Source organism: Pinus tabuliformis, chromosome 3_1, assembly GCF_031772625.1.
Source record: "Pinus tabuliformis cultivar Carrire ecotype Pingquan chromosome 3_1, CPIR1, whole genome shotgun sequence".
Classification (NCBI taxonomy): Eukaryota; Viridiplantae; Streptophyta; class Pinopsida; order Pinales; family Pinaceae; genus Pinus; species Pinus tabuliformis.
In genome coordinates, this window is record NC_142301.1 from 679,759,801 (window position 1) to 679,779,828 (window position 20,028).

At 35.7% G+C, this 20,028-nt stretch overlaps 2 protein-coding genes across 2 annotated transcripts; both read right to left on the reverse strand.

The window, feature by feature from the left end:
• Positions 1 to 10,999: 10,999 nt before the first annotated feature.
• LOC149188924 (malate dehydrogenase, mitochondrial-like) lies at positions 11,000 to 14,803 on the reverse strand. The gene is made up of 3 exons (XM_089413114.1): positions 14,445 to 14,803; positions 14,161 to 14,288; positions 11,000 to 11,087 (listed from the first exon to the last, which is right to left on the reverse strand). The coding sequence occupies exons 1-3, from the start codon at positions 14,517 to 14,519 to the stop codon at positions 11,027 to 11,029; spliced, it is 264 nt and encodes an 87-aa protein (XP_089269240.1). The 5' UTR covers positions 14,520 to 14,803; the 3' UTR covers positions 11,000 to 11,026.
• Positions 14,804 to 14,920: 117 nt separating this feature from the next.
• Positions 14,921 to 18,485, reverse strand: LOC149188925 (malate dehydrogenase, mitochondrial-like). The gene is made up of 4 exons (XM_089410081.1): positions 18,216 to 18,485; positions 17,833 to 17,965; positions 15,872 to 16,038; positions 14,921 to 15,034 (listed from the first exon to the last, which is right to left on the reverse strand). Exons 1-4 carry the CDS (start codon positions 18,483 to 18,485, stop codon positions 14,921 to 14,923), a joined length of 684 nt encoding a protein of 227 aa, XP_089266207.1.
• Between the last annotated feature and the right edge of the window lie 1,543 nt (positions 18,486 to 20,028).

Consider the following 20,028-nt stretch of genomic DNA (forward strand, 5'->3'; position numbering starts at 1 on the left):
AAAAAATGTGTAGTGGGAGTGTTGGTTGGGATAATAGAGTTTAGGGATAGAGCTATTGGATGGAAGTTAAAAATTTTGTGAAATGTCGGAAGGCACACCTAGGTCATGGTTTTGTGGAGATATCACATGCTATTGTGACCAAGGGCCTTCTAACCAAATGTAATGAAACAATTTTGCGGCCTAAGGGCTTAACACCTATGCATATGAACAATTTAGCGAATAGATCTATGATTTGGTGTCAAGGATGACTACATGGATTTTTGGATCAAGGACCACAATTACAAATTGTATTTATGTGCCTAGTTTATACATATCAATCCATGTATATTATTCCTTCCATGCTAGGAAGAGTTAAATGAGGAAAATATTATAGGGATTAATGGAGATTCAACCATAGCTCAAAGAGGCCATGAACAAAGTACAATCAGAGTACGGTGGGAAATCAATAAGCATGGAATCCCCTGTTTGAGTACATAGTTTGACTAAGTATTAATTATCACCATCAAGAAATGTTCATGGTCCCATTTACAAAATTAATTCTGCTGCAAAGGCCAAGCATTTAGATGGGTCAGTAGAATAGGAGGTCATGTTTGAGTATGCTCTTGAGTAGCGTGGATGATATAATGATGGCTAGAAGAGACAACATTGCTATTGTGGAGGAACAAAATGAAGGACTAAAAATGTGTAGTTCTGGGATGTAGCATTGATGTGGGTCGAGTAGATAGATTAACGTGAGTGTGTGTTGCTGTAACCAGTCAAGAATGCATATTCAAAAGAGAAAGGTCGAGAGTGCACGGAAAAGAGTCAAGCCCGAGAACTGTTGAGTTATGATTGTTTGAGGACCGATAGCAAAAGAACTAAATGTTATTGCATGGTGTGGATAGAGTGTTGTGTGGGATGAGTTAAGTGAATTTTGCTAAGTAGAATAGAGAGTCAAATTCATAAGAGAATAGAAGGCCAAGTGGATGACATCATAGATGAAAATAGGCAGAGAGGTTGTCATTTATAGTGAGTATTAGTTTCCTTATTGAGTGTGGGTTGGGCTATACATATTAGGGAGTTAGTGCTTCCATCTAGTGGGTTACTAAGGAGATATTTGAGGTTGTTTCATCTTGCAAGTGGGTGCATACATAAATCCATGAATTTGGTCCTTCATGGTAACCTAATCATTTTTCTATAGAAGAAGGGGAGTTGGTGCTTCCTGTTAGTGAGTTCTAGTAAACAATATAAGGGAGTTGTTTCTTCCTATGGGTTGTGGCTCACAAAGAATTATAATTTAAATAGAGTAGGAACTTTTATTTTACATCTTAATACAACCAAATCTTTGGTTGTTTTTTCTGCTAGAAGGGCATCCATGTTAACCCTCTATGTCTTGTGTGTATTTTGTTTATGGTGTATGTGTTAATGTGTTGATTTGTAATGTTGATATATGATATGTTGTTGATCGTTCACATGAATGGTTTCCAAGATTAAATCAAAATATAAATCAAGGCATACAATATTAAATTAGTCTTAGTACTAGTTCACACACCCTCTTAGTATCAAAAAAGTGTTTCCAACAATTGGTATCATAGTTAGGTTCCTTCATGAAAATCTCAATCGCTTGAAAGTAAATGAAGAAGAAACATGGCTAATGAAACTTGAATTATAGCAGAAGGAGTCCCATTTTTTAATGGATCAGAGTATGAGCTCTCAAGGATTAGAATGGGAACCTACTTTATGGTCATCAATGAAGATGTTTGGTTGTCTATGGAATATGGATAAAATAATGAGTTTAATTCAAAAGCGAAGGAGATTATCATGAAAGGGTTATCAAAGACAAATGTTGATAAAGTTAGTCACTGTGAGACCAAAAAATAAATATTGGACAAGATGCATTGTATATATGGAGATGGTAGAATTGTGGCTCAAGAGAAGGTTGAAGCTCGCCTTATTTATCAAGAAGTGAACTAGAACCTATAGATGCAACCATCAAGGAAGAGAAAAGAAGGAGAAAGAAGATGAAGGCATCCCTAAGGAAATATTCTCTAATGTATGAAGATCTTCTTTCAATTGTGAAAATTGTAAATTATCACTCCAAAAGTGAAGAATAAGAATTAGAAGAGAGACCATGCTGCTTAGAATGTAAGCTATTTTTTGTGATGGATATAAAGAGATAGGAAATTTAGTACACATTCATATTCTAAAGAAAAATATAGTCATCCATCTAGTAGTTTTTACGAAATACTTACATTCGTAGAAATAACTAATGAGGGTACCTCAAAGGAAGAGTAAAGAAAACTTCATGAAAAAAATGAAGTGAAATCCAATGAGTATCCATATACAGGTGGAAATGAATCCATTCATTGTAATGATGAAGAAGGAGTACTCCTCAGACCCATGGAGGATTTTGGAGACTCAGAAAGGGGTGTAGATTCTTGTGATGAATTTGTTTGCACATATGACAATGAAGAGAAGGATTTAGATCATAATATTATTTCAAGACAAAGATCATATATATTCTTAAGGATATTAAGGAGATTTTGCGAGAATGTGACGTTGAGAATGATAAGTTGAGCAAAATTGTTGTTGATCTTAATGCTCAACAAGAGAAAACCAACATATTGAATGAGAGGTTGATAAATCATCTTCATGAGAAAGAATATCAATGTGAGAGACTACAAGCAGAAGTAGTCTTATTGAGGCATGACATAGAAAGGGTTGATAATCAATTGTCTTAATATCATAAGCTTGAGGAGATCATAAAGGCCTTGGATGAGATTATTTTTAAGTAGAGATCGCCTCTCATCGAGGCTACTCAAGATATCATAGGGGATTTAAGCTCCATGAGAGTAAAGGTTCAAGGGTCAACAACCCAATAAAATGTTGTTAAAGGTCTCAACAATAATAAAGGAAAACAATTTGTTGAACAACAACAACAATCAAAGAAGAAAAAATAGTAGTAGAATCATAAGCACCAACAAGAAGGAGAAAAACTAAAGAGTGTAAAAAAATAGCAAACAAAAATAGATCAACAACAGAAGAAGTGATAACAAAGTGTTGTTTATGGCAGAAATTCAAAAAACCATGGAAGCTACATGAGGGACCAACAAATATCCTGTGTGCCTCAAGGAAAATATCATCAAGGGTGAAATGCTTCCAGGTATGAAAGTTTGTTTCAACGGTTATTGTATTTCTTGCAAAAATTATGGGTATAAAGCCATATTCATTGTAGATGGAATGTAAGAAAGAAAAGCATGATGGGCGGCAGAAACCCAATAATGCATAGGATGCCCAAGAAGGAGTTTGATAACAGAAACATGAGAGATTATTATTACCCAAGGAGTCGGTATGAAAACAACACGAGAATAAATAATGTAAATGTTGTGAGAAGTCAAAAATCCTTTACCCCATTCGTAAGCAATGTTGCATGCCACAATTGTGGAAACTTTGGGCATAAGGAAGCGAGTTCAAATATGGGAAGACAAGGAATTCCACTCATAACATGCATGCAAAATAGGTAGCTCGATCATTGAAGATGAGAATAAATATGAGAGAAGAGTATTATGAGTTTGTATTTACTGCTCTATGTGAAGACAACATGTTAAAAAGAGGAGAAAGAAATCATAAAAAAAACAAGAATAATGATCCTCTTACCCCCATGATGAACCCCTATATGAGTATTAGTTGCATTAAGCATAAATTGTAGGCAAGAAAGAGTAGAAACAACCCAATTATTTCTCTCTTGCAAAAAATAAAAAAGGTAGCAAGAATATTTGGGTAAAGAAAAAGTAGATGAAGGAGAAGTGTCCGAGCCCGATGCAACCATGAGAAAAATTAGACAAGGGTGAAGAAGAAAATGGAAAGTAATGCTCCTACTAGGACCCAGTAAAGTAAGGTTTGGAAGAAGGAGGATAATCTACTCAAAGGGAGTAGGTGTTACACAATAATTTGTCACTGGCATGAAAACTGAGGTGATCTGACCTCTGGTTTGACCAGTGTTGACTTCCCTAGTTTAGGGCTACAAGTTGACTTCAGAAATTTGCAAATAGACCATACTTTTGGGGCTGTTCAAGGGTTGTTTCTTCAACTTGTTCGAGGAAAAGTTGACCGGAAATTAACCAAGCGTTTTAGAGGTCAATTTAAACTAGTTTGACCAAGTTTGACTTTGCTGATCTAGGGTTTGCTACTGCTGATATAAAATTACAGAATTCAGATTTTGTACTATTTCTCTCTGCTAAACTATTGAAGATAAAAGAAAATTTGATCAAAGGGTTTCCCCGCATTGGGGTTTGTCCCTGGCTAGCTGCCACACCTTGTGTCTCTTGTCTTGGCTTGTTTCTGTTGATCATTTAATGTTCTATATACGCTTTACTTAATGTATATGTGACTGCTAATCTATGGGTAATAAGAATAAAAATAAGTAAACTACTCTAAACATAGAACATACCATAATTGAACATGGTATCAGAGCTGAGGTGAAGACAAAGCTCAAGCAAGAGCAAGAGAAAGAGCAATCACCAAAGAGAAGGTTGGAAAGGCTATCTTAAATAAATCATGGGGTCCTCAACACACTTCCCTACTGAAGACAAAATCCGTGAGAAGTCTTTCTATCACGGATGGAAGATGTCTTTCGATCTAACATTAGAAGAACAGGAAGTGTCGGACCATGTGAAAGGCAGAATTGTTGAGCCTCCATCAAATGCATCCTCTACTACTAGGAACAAATGGACCAAAGGAGGAGTCAAACCAAGGAAGTTCATCCGGGATTCTATCGACAAGCACTTGGTGGCCTATGTTTCCAAGTTGAACACCTCCAAGGAAATCTACGATAGACTGGTGAGTTTATTTAAAGTTAATGATGCAAATAAAGTCTTGTTTCTTAGAAATAAGCTGAAGGAAATTAAGAAGGGAAAAGATGAGAGTATGCAAGCATATTTCTTAAGAATCACCGAGATCAAGAATGATCTCCTATCTATTGGGTATGTAATTCTTGACAGGGAAATGACACTCACAACTCTTGGAGGACTTCCATCTGCATCGTATATATTCAGGACTACTCTTCTCAACAATAACATAATTCCTGGATTTGAGGAATTAATGGCTAGATGCATTCAAGAAGAAACAAGGATGGAAGAGCAATAAATCCCCATGCTTAAAGGTCATCCCTCTGCCTTTTCTTCTCATACTAAAAGAAGAAACAATTCTGCAGCTAAATTCAAAGGAAAGGTTGGGCCAAAGGGTGGAAGAAATAGATGATGTTACAATTGCAATAAAACGGGTCACTATGCAAGGGAGTGCCCTGATAAAAGGGACTCGCACCGGGATGATGATAAAAACCCCTCTCAAGACAATCAAAGGAAATTGGCTTATTGATAGTGGTGCCTCAAGGCACTTCACTGGTTACAAAGAAGCTCTCTATAATCTAATAGAGAAGGAAACCAAACTGGAAATTTTTCTTGGAGATAATTTAAAATATTCCGTGAAAGATGTAGGAAATGTCACTCTTCAATTGAATCACGATAATACCATCAACTTACAAGATGTATTATACGTACCTGATCTCAAAAGGAACCTGGTGTCCATTTCAAAAATGGAAGACAAAGGCTACGAGGTGGCCTTTAGCGATGGCAAGCTACGTGTATGGAAAAAGAACTTTAAAGATGCTTTTACTCTTGGGTTTCGGTTTGATTCATTATATCAGGACGGAGGAAGCCTGTTGGGTGTCATGTCTTATGATACATCTCTTCATTCTGAACTATGACATTGGAGTTTTTCTCACCTTCATTATAAAGCTCTACCTAATGTAAGAAAAATGGTGACCAGGATGCTCGAGTTCATATTAGAGCAAGAAGGTCACTACAACAAAACCAGCGATTTGCGCCAGATTTAGCGCCAGATTTTAGTGCATTTTTTTTGTAATTGTGATGAGTAACCTGGCGCTAAATCTGGCTCTATTGTACAATTTTTAAAGCGTCCTTTTTTGCACCTGATTTTGCATCCTTTTTCACGCTAGATTTTGCATCATTTTTTACACCAAACTATGCATCATTTTTTGCGTCAAATTTTGAACCAAGATTTGCATCTTATTTTATGACAGGTTTTGCTTCTAGTTTTGTGTCGTTTTTTGCATCTATTTTTCATTCTCTTTTGCTTCCTATTTTGTGTCATTCTTTGCTTCCATTTTTGCACCATCATTTGCATCAAGTTTACACTGTATTTTGAATCCAATTTAACGTCTTTTTATGCATCCATTTTGTGTCAGTTTTTGCATCTAGTCTTACGCCAGATTTTGTATCTAGTCTTACACTAGTTTTTGCTTCTATTTTTGCACCAGCTTTGGTGCCTATCTTTTCACCATGTGTTGAATTTGATTTAGCACCAAATTTTGCATCCATTTTTGTGCCCATTTTTGCATCTTTTTTTGGACCATTTTTTACATCCACATTTACGTTTGATTTGTCTCCATTTTTCCCATCTCATTTTGCACCATATTTTGCGTCATTTGTTTCATCCAATTTTGCATCATTTTTAACACCATCTCTTGCATCTAATGTTACATCATTTTGAGCATCGAAATTTGCATTTATATTTGCATCTTATGTTGATTCATGTGTTGTGTCCACCTTTGCATCTTATTTTGTGTCTAATGGTACATTCAATTTAGAGCCATTTTTTACGTCTACTTTTGTATTTGTTTTTGCACCAAGTTTTGCATCCAATTTTAAGCTATTTTATGCCCCTTTTTGCACCATTTTTTTGTGTCTACTTGTGTCCAATGTTGCACCATTATTTACACCGACTTTTTCATCCAATTTTGCATTTTTTTGGTGTCTAGTTTTACATCGTTTTCACCATCCAAATTTGCATCTTTTTTTGCCTCATTTTGTGTCCACATTTGCATATAATTTTGTGTCTGAGTTCGAGCCTAAATTTGCATGTGATTAGGAATCATTTTTTACATCCAATATGGCATCCTTGGTTTCACCTTTTTTCAGCCCCATTTTGCATCTTGTTTTATGTCTTTTCTTACATCTTTTTTTTTCCTTTTTTGCACCCAAGTTTGCATCCCAAATTTACACCATTATTTGCATCATCATTTGGCATATTAATTTGTAACATTTTTTGTTTCTTTTTAACGCTCAACTTTGCATCTTATTTTACATCTAGTTGTTGTCTTTTTTGCATCTAATTTGGTGCCCATTTATGTGTCCTTGTTTTTGCCCAATTTGATATCCTTTTGTATGCCATGTTTTGTTCCCTTCTTTGTGTCAACTATTGCACAATTTTTCACTTCTAATTTAAAACACTTTGTATGTCAATTGTTTGCATTTTGTATTAATTCCTAGTTTAACATTCAATTTTACTTTCAATTTTTCATCCATGGTTACATCCGCATTTAACTTCTTATATAGAGTATATTTTTCTTTACATATATGACCCCCTTTATAGATTCATAGTGAAATATATGATAGTTTCTAAATATCATTAAAGCAAATATCACAATTCAAAATCATTTGTAAAGAAATTTAAGAGAAATTGACAACATCCATCCAAAAAAATAACAATGTGTCATTAACAATTTTCAAAACATGTATAAAATAGCAACATAATACTAATAAAATCAGTATTATTTTTAATCAAAACAACTAAAATTCAAATATGATTAACAAATCAAAATATTTCATGAATATCGTTATTCTATGATAAATTAAAAACATACATAAATCAAACTCATCGTATGATTACAAAATCAAAATGTCTCATTGATATAGGGTAAATTCACAACACCCATCTAAACATAACAATGTCATTCTACACAATAATTTCTTCATAAAAAACAATGCATGTGCATGCCTAGCTACCACCACCAAGATCATCCTCATGATCATCTTGACCATCCTCATTACTCTGATCCACATCATCACCAACACCGCAACTATCATCATCATCTCCTCCTTCACCACCATCATCCTCATCATCTCCTGATATATGTTGAACATAATTTGGATCATCATCTTGGCAATCATTACCTATAGCATTCTGACAAAAAAAATCAATATTACATGTTAGTATTAATTACATAACACAACGCATGTTTTTGTTATACAATGTTAACCGTAAAATGAGGTAAGATATAATATCTAATAGTACTAAAAAATAAAATGAAAATATGGTTTAAAAGTATATTGGAAATCCAACTAGGATTACATACCATAGAGTCCATCCAAACAGCAAATTCAACCCATCTCTTTTGCTACAGCACCTCCTTTTCCAAATGATTTGGAGGTCTTCAGGGTAAAAATATATATCCCATGGTTTATATTTGGCCTTAAAAAACAGTAGAAAAAAAAAAAATTGAGAACACAGGAGCAAGATGAAAAAGGAATTGCATGTCTAAACATTTTGAAGTCTCAAAAAGCATTCATCAACATAAAGAAGACTACAACACTACTCTTCACTTCCAAGTTTTCAACTAATGGATTTAACTGACCAACAATGTTTTTTGCATGAACCATGCTCAAATGCTCAAGATGAGGTAATGAATGGATGTTATGCGCCTATCTGTGAATTGCAACCACAGGCATACATGTAAGTGCAAATTTGTAAATCTCATACCCATATTTACCCATCATCAAGCACACAACTTTTGCGGGATCCATTTGACATATCTTATGTTTAATAAGGAATAACATCCTTGAAGAGACTCATGGCTTTTCTTAGGGAAGGATCTTTGCATGCAGAATCTAGATTAACTCTGACCATTTCAATCAAACTAAGGTAAATGAAAGGCAACAATCCATCGGTCAAACCTCACAGGTTAAAAGCACCCGCTGAGTTTCACACAAATGAGAAAGCCTAAGGGAAAAGATTTGAGACATGCATGCTACATGATTTCATGTAGGATAAGTACCTAAGCTTAAGGCAAAAGATTTGAGACATGCAAATGTATGAAGTACAAGATTCAGATAAAGAGAAAGAAGCTCCTACATGCCATATTCTCACTGACAGTGAATCTCAGATTAGGTACTTATCAAGCATGAAATCATGTTGCATGCCAAGCATGAAATCATGAAGCACACACCATGATAAGATTATCTGACTCCAACTACTGCATCAAGATGAAAAATTCAGCACTCTAGATAGTCACATAAGAATAAAAAAACATTCAAAAGATATGAATGCTTATTAGCCACTATAGAGGACCAAAACATAAACTTACGCCATAGACAGTGTGGCTGAACCTTTCCCTGCTTTTGCTTCAACAACTTCAGTTCCTCCATCTTGTGTGCGCTTTGTCAAGGCTTTAATGTCCTCCTCAGACAATACAGAGTTTGGCTTTGGTGTTGCCTAAAAAAATTTATCAAAACAAAAAAGTGTATGTTCCCTTTTTAACTATATTGAAGGGTAGGTAATTATGATCTCATTTTATCTTTGATAAATTAATTTTCTAATATCCAAGAGTAAAGAACAAACTCAAGATGAGGATCCAACAAAGTCATATACATGTGAAACAAGTGGAAGAATTGTAACACCCGCATGTCCACCTACAACAGGAACATCAACTTCTGCAGACAGCATAGGATGACATCAACAACAAACATAAAAACTGAGAATTGTAAATGTTAAAAAAAACATGATGTTGGTAAGATCCTGCAGCATATCATGTATTGGGTCTAGCCCAGATGGTTGTGTGCAAAGACTGTTATCCTTCCCACCCGGGTTTAATTCCCTCAAGTGACATCTTGAGCTGACTATATTTCTTGTGGCCTTGAGCCCTATGATACTATCCTTGAAATGAGGAGAAGTGCCTGGCATGTTTGCCCAGTATGCATATTTCATGATTAAATTATAAAAAATAAAAATATTTTACAGAATACTAAATATTTGAGAGTAGCTAAGCATAACAAGCCAGAATTTTAAATACCTTCAACAGGAACTCCTGCTTTTGAAGCATAGAACGTCTTTGCGCGGACAACATCAAGAGTAGTAACACCAAAGAGTTTCTTTTCATTATAGGTCCCTGCCTTCTTAAAAACCTCAGCAGCTATTGGTACAGTAGAATTTACAGGATTGCTGATGATATTTACAATTGCCTGCCATGGATATCGAGTCCTCAGCAATGCCATAAAAACCAATTCTAGATGATTTCTTGAATCCAAATATACCATTCCTGATAGAGGGAAAACATTATCCAGTACACTCTCCCCCCTCTCCATATCTCTATCTATATAATATGTAACAATATACTATACATACTGTACACACACACCAGTACATGAACAAAACAAATAATTGTGAAACATACTTCGTTATCTATTAACTTGCCACACTAATGGTAGTACATACTGATTGTATGTAATATATAATGTTATAGAGGATACCTCGTGATCAAGTGGATTTGTGCACAGTTAAATAGAAGACCAAGGATATTTTTTATATTGATATTCATATGCCAATTTTCTCAAAAGTCGAAAAGCTAAGTTACTAACTACAAGAGGAGAAACAAGAATAGCAGGGCTTTAACAGTGGCTGCAAACTTGCATTGGACTACACAGCTAATTACTCTTAAGTTCATTTCAATTAGTATTTCCTTCATATGGGCAAAATTTAGCTGCAATTTGTCTAAATAAAGAGTCAATAATGAGTCAATCACCTATTCGTTTGACTCAAAGAAGTCTTCAAGCTTCGTTAACCTCTCCAGTAGAATTGATTATATACAAGAACAGTATGTAAATCTAGATCAACAACTTGCTTAAAGATTCTTGCAAATATGTATTTGTATATATTGCCATCTCTATAGATCTCAAACATACAAAGCCTTCGACAAAGCAACTTACAATGGACGTCATGCTTATTCCTATGAAATAGTCAATAAGAAAATCGCATGAAAACAAAAACTTCAAAGAAGATCATAAATCATGACAACTTACCTCTGGGCAGTATTTTGCAATTGCAGAGCAAAGAGATTTAACAAACACTGCATTGATGTTGAAGAGATCATCACGGGTCATGCCAGGTTTTCTAGGCACACCAGCAGGAATGATCACAACATCTGCATTCTCCAATGCCATGCCAAGTTGTTCCTCTCCCATATATCCTGCAACCTGCACCCAAGTCACACTGCTCTGAATTATTGACAAGGTCGTGACACAAGCATGATAAAATCAATATGGGAGTACCAAATTAAATGATAAATATGTAGACCAAAAAATAAGAAAAGAAATTATTATCGCAAAGTTCCAAAAGAAGTAAAACTTGTTATCCTTGTTCCAGGACCCAAGCAATGGTATGTCCTCCTCATAGTGAACAAGAATAGGATTATTTGTATTCTATAGTAAAATCCACCTTTTGGCTTTTACCGAGGAGATAGAGCACCAAAAGCAATGATTATGCTCGTAGGAGATTGAAGACCTATACCAACCCACGTTTCAATCAGGGTATAATCTTGTCCAATCTAGGTATACGACATTTCAATCAGGGTATAGTCTTATCCAATCCAGGTATAAAAGTGATGCTGTGATAAATAATTAGCATCTCACAAGCCATTTTAGGGAGTTTATTCAACCTTAGTTTAATTTACGCTGCGAATACTATTTTGATTTAATCTACTCATGGATAAAGAGGAAAATCTAAACGACCCCAAAAAGGTTGGATATAGAGGCAAATCCAATATGCAGAGGGTCATCAATTCAATCCTCACAAAATAACAAATTGACAATGCAATGAGACTATTCTAACTTCTAAGTAGTCATTAGGCCAAGTATGACTTAGATCCATCAGATCAAAAAGTCCTATTAAGCAGAGGCATATGATCCAGCTGTGGATTTTGCTAAAAATATAGATGCCCTTTTCATCAAAAAAATGTGAACTACCTCGTCCATTGGGCTGTGGTTTAGTGGCAAGTTGTAGGGTTCTTGTCATGAGGATGACCCAGGTTCAAAACCCAGGAGGCATATTCCCATGATAATGCGGCTGCCCATGTCATTCCAAAATATGAAGTCGGGTTAACGTGATAAACACCAGTTCAATGATAATGCAGAGGTGTTGTTAATGATGACCCCTGTGCTATTGAGGTTTGCACAGATGAGCCCACCTGCAAGTCATGCGTGACTTTGATGAATAGATGCAATTAAGGTGTTTCACCCACGCCAGTCAAAAGGCCTTGACCAAACAAAAACAATAATAGTGAGCCCAACCTCAATTTCAACCTTCTCCTATCAATAGCAAATACTACTACTGCTAATAATAATAATAAGCACAACCCAAATTTTAATCTAGCCATAAATGTCAGGCAGATTGTAGTCAAGTAGTTAAATCATAGCACTTTCAGTTCCCTCTTAGAAGTATGTTGCGGAATTATCTCACCATCGGAGTTAACTACCATATTGAGATTCAACAGACAAGATCAGGTGCAAATCCTGCATGAAATTGGTGGAATAGAGATTCTATGTTTGTAGCATCTACAATGAGGGCAAAACCCACTATGTTAACAGAAAGACATTTGCCAACAAGAAAACAATCAAAAATAATAATAATGTAGCCCTCAATATTTGCCTCTTTTGAAATGGCCCAAAGAATGTCAGGTATAGTCAAATCCAATATTCACGGTGTACAATACAATCGTTTTAGAATGACAATGCGATGGGTGTTGCTTCAATGGATTGTTGGGCCAATGTCACCTAGATCCATAAAATTAAAAACCCTAATCGAGTAGGTGCACATGATGCAGCCATGGATTTCCACGAAATAAATATCTAGGTGCTTTTTTTCATCAATCAAAATATGCACAAACACATTTACAAACTAACCATGAAAGTGAATTGAGTTGACCATTAACATGAATTGGGTTGTGTTTAAGAAATTAAATCATTGCGCTTTCAGGGCTCAAACCCACGTTCAAAAGCCCCGGAAGGCATATTTCCTGCAAAAATGTGGCCAAAAGAATAAATTCCACATTCGAAGAATCCCAGAGACCTTGACAGGTTATAGCAGTGGAGTCTAACCCTGGTATAAGGCCTGGTTCCTTTAAAAAAATAGGCGCTTACCAAAATAAATAAATTATCTGACCATGGACAATATCAGAAACGTAAAATCAAAGAACTAATAACAGGTAAAACACTAACGAAAAGTAGATCCTACCAAGTGGGTCATCGTACGATCGATCCCAATGGAGATCCCTTGAAACTAAAATCAAAACATCTCTATCGTTCGCAGAGAGAACATATCCAGCATACAGAGAACGAAAAAAACGCGGTAGGAAAAATATATATCCCATGGTTTATATTTGGCCTTAAAAAACAGTAGAAAAAAAAAATTTGAGAACACGGGAGCAAGATGAAAAAGGAATTGCATGTCTAAACATTTTGAAGTCTCAAAAAGCATTCATCATCATAGAGAAGACTACAACACTACTCTTCACTTCCAAGTTTTCAACTAATGGATTTAACTGACCAGCAATGTTTTTTGCATGAACCATGCTCAAATGCTCAAGATGAGGTAATGAATGGATGCTATGCGCCTATCTGTGAATTGCAACCACAGGCATACATGTAAGTGCAAATTTGTAAATCTCATACCCAGATTTACCCATCATCAAGCACACAACTTTTGCGGGATCCATTTGACATATCTTATGTTTAAGAAGGAATAACATCCTTGAAGAGACTCATGGCTTTTCTTAGGGAAGGATCTTTGCATGCAGAATCTAGATTAACTCTGAACATTTGAATCAAACTAAGGTAAAAAGGCAACAATCCATCGGTCAAACATCACAGGTTAAAAGCACCCGCTGAGTTTCACACAAATGAGAAAGCCTAAGGGAAAAGATTTGAGACATGCATGCTACATGATTTCATGTAGGATAAGTACCTAAGCTTAAGGCAAAATATTTGAGACATGCAAATGTATGAAGTACAAGATTCAGATAAAGAGAAAGAAGCTCCTTCATGCCATATTCTCGCTGACAGTGAATCTCAGATTAGGTACTTATCAAGCATGAAATCATGTTGCATGCCAAGCATGAAATCATGAAGCACACACCATGATAATATTATCTGACTCCAACTACTGCATCAAGATGAAAAATTCAGCACTCTAGACAGTCACGTAAGAATAAAAAAACATTCAAAAGATATGAATGCATATTAGCCACTATAGAGGACCAAAACATAAACTTACGCCATAGACAGTGTGGCTGAACCTTTCCCTGCTTTTGCTTCAACAACTTCAGTTCCTCCATCCTGTGTGCGCTTTGTCAAGGCTTTAATGTCCTCCTCAGACAATACAGAGTTTGGCTTTGGTGTTGCCTAAAAAAAATTATCAAAACAAAAAAGTGTTAGTTCCCTTTTTAACTGTATTGAAGGGTAGGTAATTATGATCTCATTTTATCTTTGATAAATTAATCTTCTAATATCCAAGAGTAAAGAACAAACTCAAGATGAGGATCCAACAAAGTCATATACATGTGAAAAAAGTGGAAGAATTGTAACACCCGCATGTCCACCTACAACAGGAACATCAACTTCTGCAGACAGCATAGGATGACATCAACAACAAACATAAAACTGAGAATTGTATCTAATGTTAAAAAAAGCATGATGTTGGTAAGATCATGCAGCATATCATGTATTGGGTCTAGCCCAGATGGTTGTGTGCAAAGACTGTTATCCTTCCCACCCGGGTTCAATTCCCTCAAGTGACATCTTGAGCTGACTATATTTCTGATGGCCTTGAGCCCTATGATACCATCCTTGAAATGAGGAGAAGTGCCTGGCATGTTTGCCCAGGATGCATATTTCATGATTAAATTATAAAAAATAAAAATATTTTACAGAATACTAAATATTTGAGAGTAGCTAAGCATAACAAGCTAGAATTTTAAATACCTTCAACATGAACTCCTTCTTTTGAAGCATAGAACGTCTTTGCGCGGACAACATCAAGAGTTAACACCAAAGTGTTTCTTTTCATTATAGGTCCCTGCCTTCTTAAAAACCTCAACAGCTATTGGTACAGTAGAATTTTCAGGATTGCTGATGATATTTACAATTGCCTGCCATGGATATCAAGTCCTCAGCAATGCCATAAAAACCAATTCTAGATGATTTCTTGAATCCAAATATACCATTCTTGATAGAAGGAAAACATTATCCAGTACACTCTCCCCCCTCTCCATATCTCTATCTATATAATATGTAACAATATACTATACATACTGTACACACACACCAGTACATGAACAAAACAAATAATTGTGAAACATACTTCTTTATCTATTAACTTGCCACACTAATGGTAGTACATACTGATTGTATGTAATATATAATGTTATAGAGGATACCTCGTGATCAAGTGGATTTGTGCACAGTTAAATAGAAGACCAAGGATATTTTTTATATTGATATTCATATGCCAATTTTCTCAAAAGTCGAAAAGCTAAGTTACTAACTACAAGAGGAGAAACAAGAATAACAGGGCTTTAACAGTGGCTGCAAACTTGCATTGGACTACACAGCTAATTACTCTTAAGTTCATTTCAATTAGTATTTCCTTCTTATGGGCAAAAGTTAGCTGCAATTTGTCCAAATAAAGAGTCAATAATGAGTCAATCACCTATTCGTTTGACTCAAAGAAGTCTTCAAGCTTCGTTAACCTCTCCAGTAGAATTGATTATATACAAGAACAGTATGTAAATCTAGATCAACAACTTGGTTAAAGATTCTTGCAAATATGTATTTGTATATATTGCCATCTCTATAGATCTCAAACATACAAAGCCTTCGACAAAGCAACTTACAATGAACGTCATGCTTATTCCTATGAAATAGTCAATAAGAAAATCGCATGAAAACAAAAACTTCAAAGAAGATCATAAATCATGACAACTTACCTCTGGGCAGTATTTTGCAATTGCAGAGCAAAGAGATTTAACAATCCCTGCATTGATGTTGAAGAGATCATCACGGGTCATGCCAGGTTTTCGAGGCACACCAGCAGGAATGATCACAACATCTGCATTCTCCAATGCCGTGCCAAGTTGTTCCTTTCCCATATATCCTGCAACTTGCACCCAGGTCACACTGCTGTGAATTACTGACAAGGTCGTGACACAAGCATGATAAAATCAATATGGCAGTACCAAATTAAATGATAAATATGTAGACCAAAAAATAAGAAAAGAAATTATTATCGCAAAGTTCCAAAAGAAGTAAAACTTGTTATCCTTGTTCCATGACCCAAGCAATGGTATGTCCTCCTCATAGTGAACAAGAATAGGATTATTTGTATTCTATAGTAAAATCCACCTTTTGGCTTTTACCGAGGAGATAGAGCACCAAAAGCAATGATTATGCTCGTAGGAGATTGAAGACCTATACCAACCCACGTTTCAGTCAGGGTATAATCTTGTCCAATCCAGGTATACGACATTTCAATCAGGGTATAGACTTATCCAATACAGGTATAAAAGTGATGCTGTGATAAATAATTAGCATCTCACAAGCCACTTTAGGGAGTTTATTCAACCTTAGTTTAATTTACGCTGCGAAGACTATTTTGATTTAATCTACTCATGGATAAAGAGGCAAATCTAAACGACCCCAAAAAGGTTGGATATAGAGGCAAATCCAATATGCAGAGGGTCATCAATTCAATCCTCCCAAAATAACAAATTGACAATGCAATGAGACTATTCTAACTTCTAAGTAGTCATTAGGCCAAGTATGACTTATATCCATCAGATCAAAAAGTCCTATTAAGCAGAGGCATATGATCCAGCCGTGGATTCTGCTAAAAATATAAATGCACTTTTCATCAAAAAAATATGAACTACCTCGTCCATTGGGCTGTGGTTTAGTGGCAAGTTGTAGGGTTCTTGTCATGAGGATGACCCAGGTTCAAAACCCAGGAGGCATATTCCCATGATAATGCGGCTGCCCATGTCATTCCAAAATATGAAGTCGGGTTAACGTGATAAACACCAGTTCAATGATAATGCAGAGGTGCTATTAATGATGACCCCTGTGCTATTGAGGTTTGCACAGATGAGCCCATCTGCAAGTCATGCATGACTTTGATGAATAGATGCAATTAAGGTGTTTCACCCACGCCAGTCAAAAGGCCTTGACCAAACAAAAACAATAATAGCGAGCCCAACCTCAATTTCAACCTTCTCCTATCAATAGCAAATACTACTACTGCTAATAATAATAATAAGCACAGTCCAAATTTCAATCTAGCCATAAATGTCGGGCAGATTGTAGTCAAGTAGTTAAATCATAGCACTTTCAGTGCCCTCTTAGAAGTATGTTGTGGCATTATCTCACCATCGGAGTTAACTACCATATTGAGATTCAACAGACAAGATCAGGTGCAAATCCTGCATGAAATTGGTGGAATAGAGATTCTATGTTTGTAGCATCTACAATGAGGGCAAAACCCACTATGTTAACAGAAAGACATTTGCCAACAAGAAAACAATCAAAAATAATAATAATGTAGCCCTCAATATCTGCTTCTTTTGAAATGGCCCAAAGAATGTCAGGTATAGTCAAATCCAATATTCACGGTGTACAATACAATCGTTTTAGAATGACAATGCGATGGGCGTTGCTTCAATGGATTGTTGGGCCAAATGTCACCTAGATCCATAAAATTAAAAACCCTAATTGAGTAGGTGCACATGATGCAGCCATGGATTTCCACGAAATAAATATCTAGGTGCTTTTTTTCATCAATAAAAATATGCACAAACACATTTACAAACTGACCATGAAAGTGAATTGAGTTGATCGTTAACGTGAATTGGGTTGTGTTTAAGAAATTAAATCATTGCGCTTTCAGGGCTCAAACCCACGTTCAAAAGCCCCGGAAGGCATATTTCCTGCGAAAATGTGGCCAAAAGAATAAATTCCACATTCGAAGAATCCCAGAGACCTTGACAGGTTATAGCAGTGGATTCTAAGCCTGGTATAAGGCTCGGTTCCTTTAAAAAAATAGGCGCTTACCAAAATAAATAAATTATCTGACCATGGACAATATCAGAAACGTAAAATCAAAGAACTAATAACAGGTAAAACACTAACGAAAAGTAGATCCTACCAAGTGGGTCGTCGTACGATCGATCCCAATGGAGATCCCTTGAAACTAAAATCAAAACATCTCTATCGTTCGGAGAGAGAACAGATCCAACATACAGAGAACGAAAAAAACGCGGTAGGAAAAGAGGAACCCACCTCCGCACGGCTGTTGATGTGGACGACATCTGCAGCAACACCTGGAGTGCCAGCGATATCATAGAGCGCCAACTTTGACACCAGAGGATTGAGTTTCATCAAAAGAGCCAATGGCTGCCCGATACCCCCAGCAGCTCCCAACACAACAACCTTGCGTGGCGGACTTCCACCGCTCGAATAAAACCTTCTCAGCATAACATTAGTTTTGAAAGAAGAAGATGATGCATTCTTCAGTGCAGATCCCACCAATCGTCGCATTGCAGAACTCATTTTTTCCGCTGGTAACATTGAAAGAATGCAAGATGAAGGCAGATGAAGAAGAAGGGGGAGATTCCAGAGCTTAAAGGCCGAATCAATGGAGATGTGTGGATATGACTTTTTTAAAAGGGATTTTAAAGCCTTACGGTACTATGCAGGGCTTTGGTTTAATCTATTTTATTGTGAAATTCTTAGTTATTGACAATCAGACAGCTCGTGGTAGAAATCCCTCTTTTAGGGGGACGAGGTTCGGAAATGGAACATCATGTGATCGAAATTTTCAGTTGGTCAAATGTTAATTAAGTTATTATAAAATAGAGATATTTTTTATTTTATTTTTTAAAATAAATTTAATAATATTAGGAGATTTTTATCAAACTCTGGTTAGGGGTCAGACTAGTTTACAATGTATTTAAACATTGCAAATCTCGGTGTGTTTAAAAGGAAAGTGTTTTTTTTTTTCAGGGGTATTAGTTATTTATGGAATATGTCATATTGTGGATATTTTGATTGATATTGGACCATTTTAGTTGTTTGTTATGTATGTCGAATAGTCCAATCCCAAGGAATCCTCGAAAGTGGTGAATCTTTGCAGAGAATCTTTAAAAGTGGTGAATATGATGTTAGGGTGTTTTTTAAAAGGGAGTGATAATTGAGATAGCTATATATTTTAAAACAATATGTTTTTAGGGGTTATAAGAGTGTGAAGGACCATTTTCCATTCTAGGGAAAGGGAAAGGTTTATATTTAGGGATTAGGATAGTTTTTAATTTTTATTTCAAGGTAATAAGATCATTGAGGAAAGATATTATAAAAATATAATTGTTGATGGAGATTTATAATGATAATTAAATCTTTTTATAAAGGTATAAGGTAGGGTTAAAGAATGTTGTTATAAATAGTTTACAGGATAAATAAAGAGATAGAATTGTTTGAAAGAATGGAGTTATTTCATGCGCTTAGCGCAGTAAATAACAAGGTAGTTGGGTTAATGTAGCAAGTAAGTTAGATAAACGAGTATTTTAAAATAAAATCCGGTAAGTAAGGGTATTAATCCCATAAGAGTTCAGCCTTGAGCTAATAATGACATATTTTTGTAAGATTAGAGGATTTAGATTATATTACTGCGAGAAAAAACGTGATTATAACATAGATGGATTGGTTTGGTCTATCGTTAGGGAGGTCAAAGCAATAACACATAAACAAAATTTTCATATTGCTCGCATTCTTTCTGACCTGAGAGTCTGGGAATTTAAACCAAAAACAAGGATATACATAGACAAAATTACATAAACTAAGAGACCAAAATACATTCTGAAACAAGTAGAAGAATAGAGACGGTATAGAGAGAGTTATCATTTTTCCTAGAGTTGCACTTGAGTTGTCATTCTACAGGGTGTTAAGTATGAGCTCGAGGGTGAGAGCCATCTCCTGTGGTTGATGGAGGCTGGGTAGTAGATAGAATTTGGTTGAGGTTGTCATCCATGTCATTCAGCATGTTCTCCATGTTGTTCATTCTGTTTAGGAGTTCTAACATCAAATAAGGAGCTCTTGT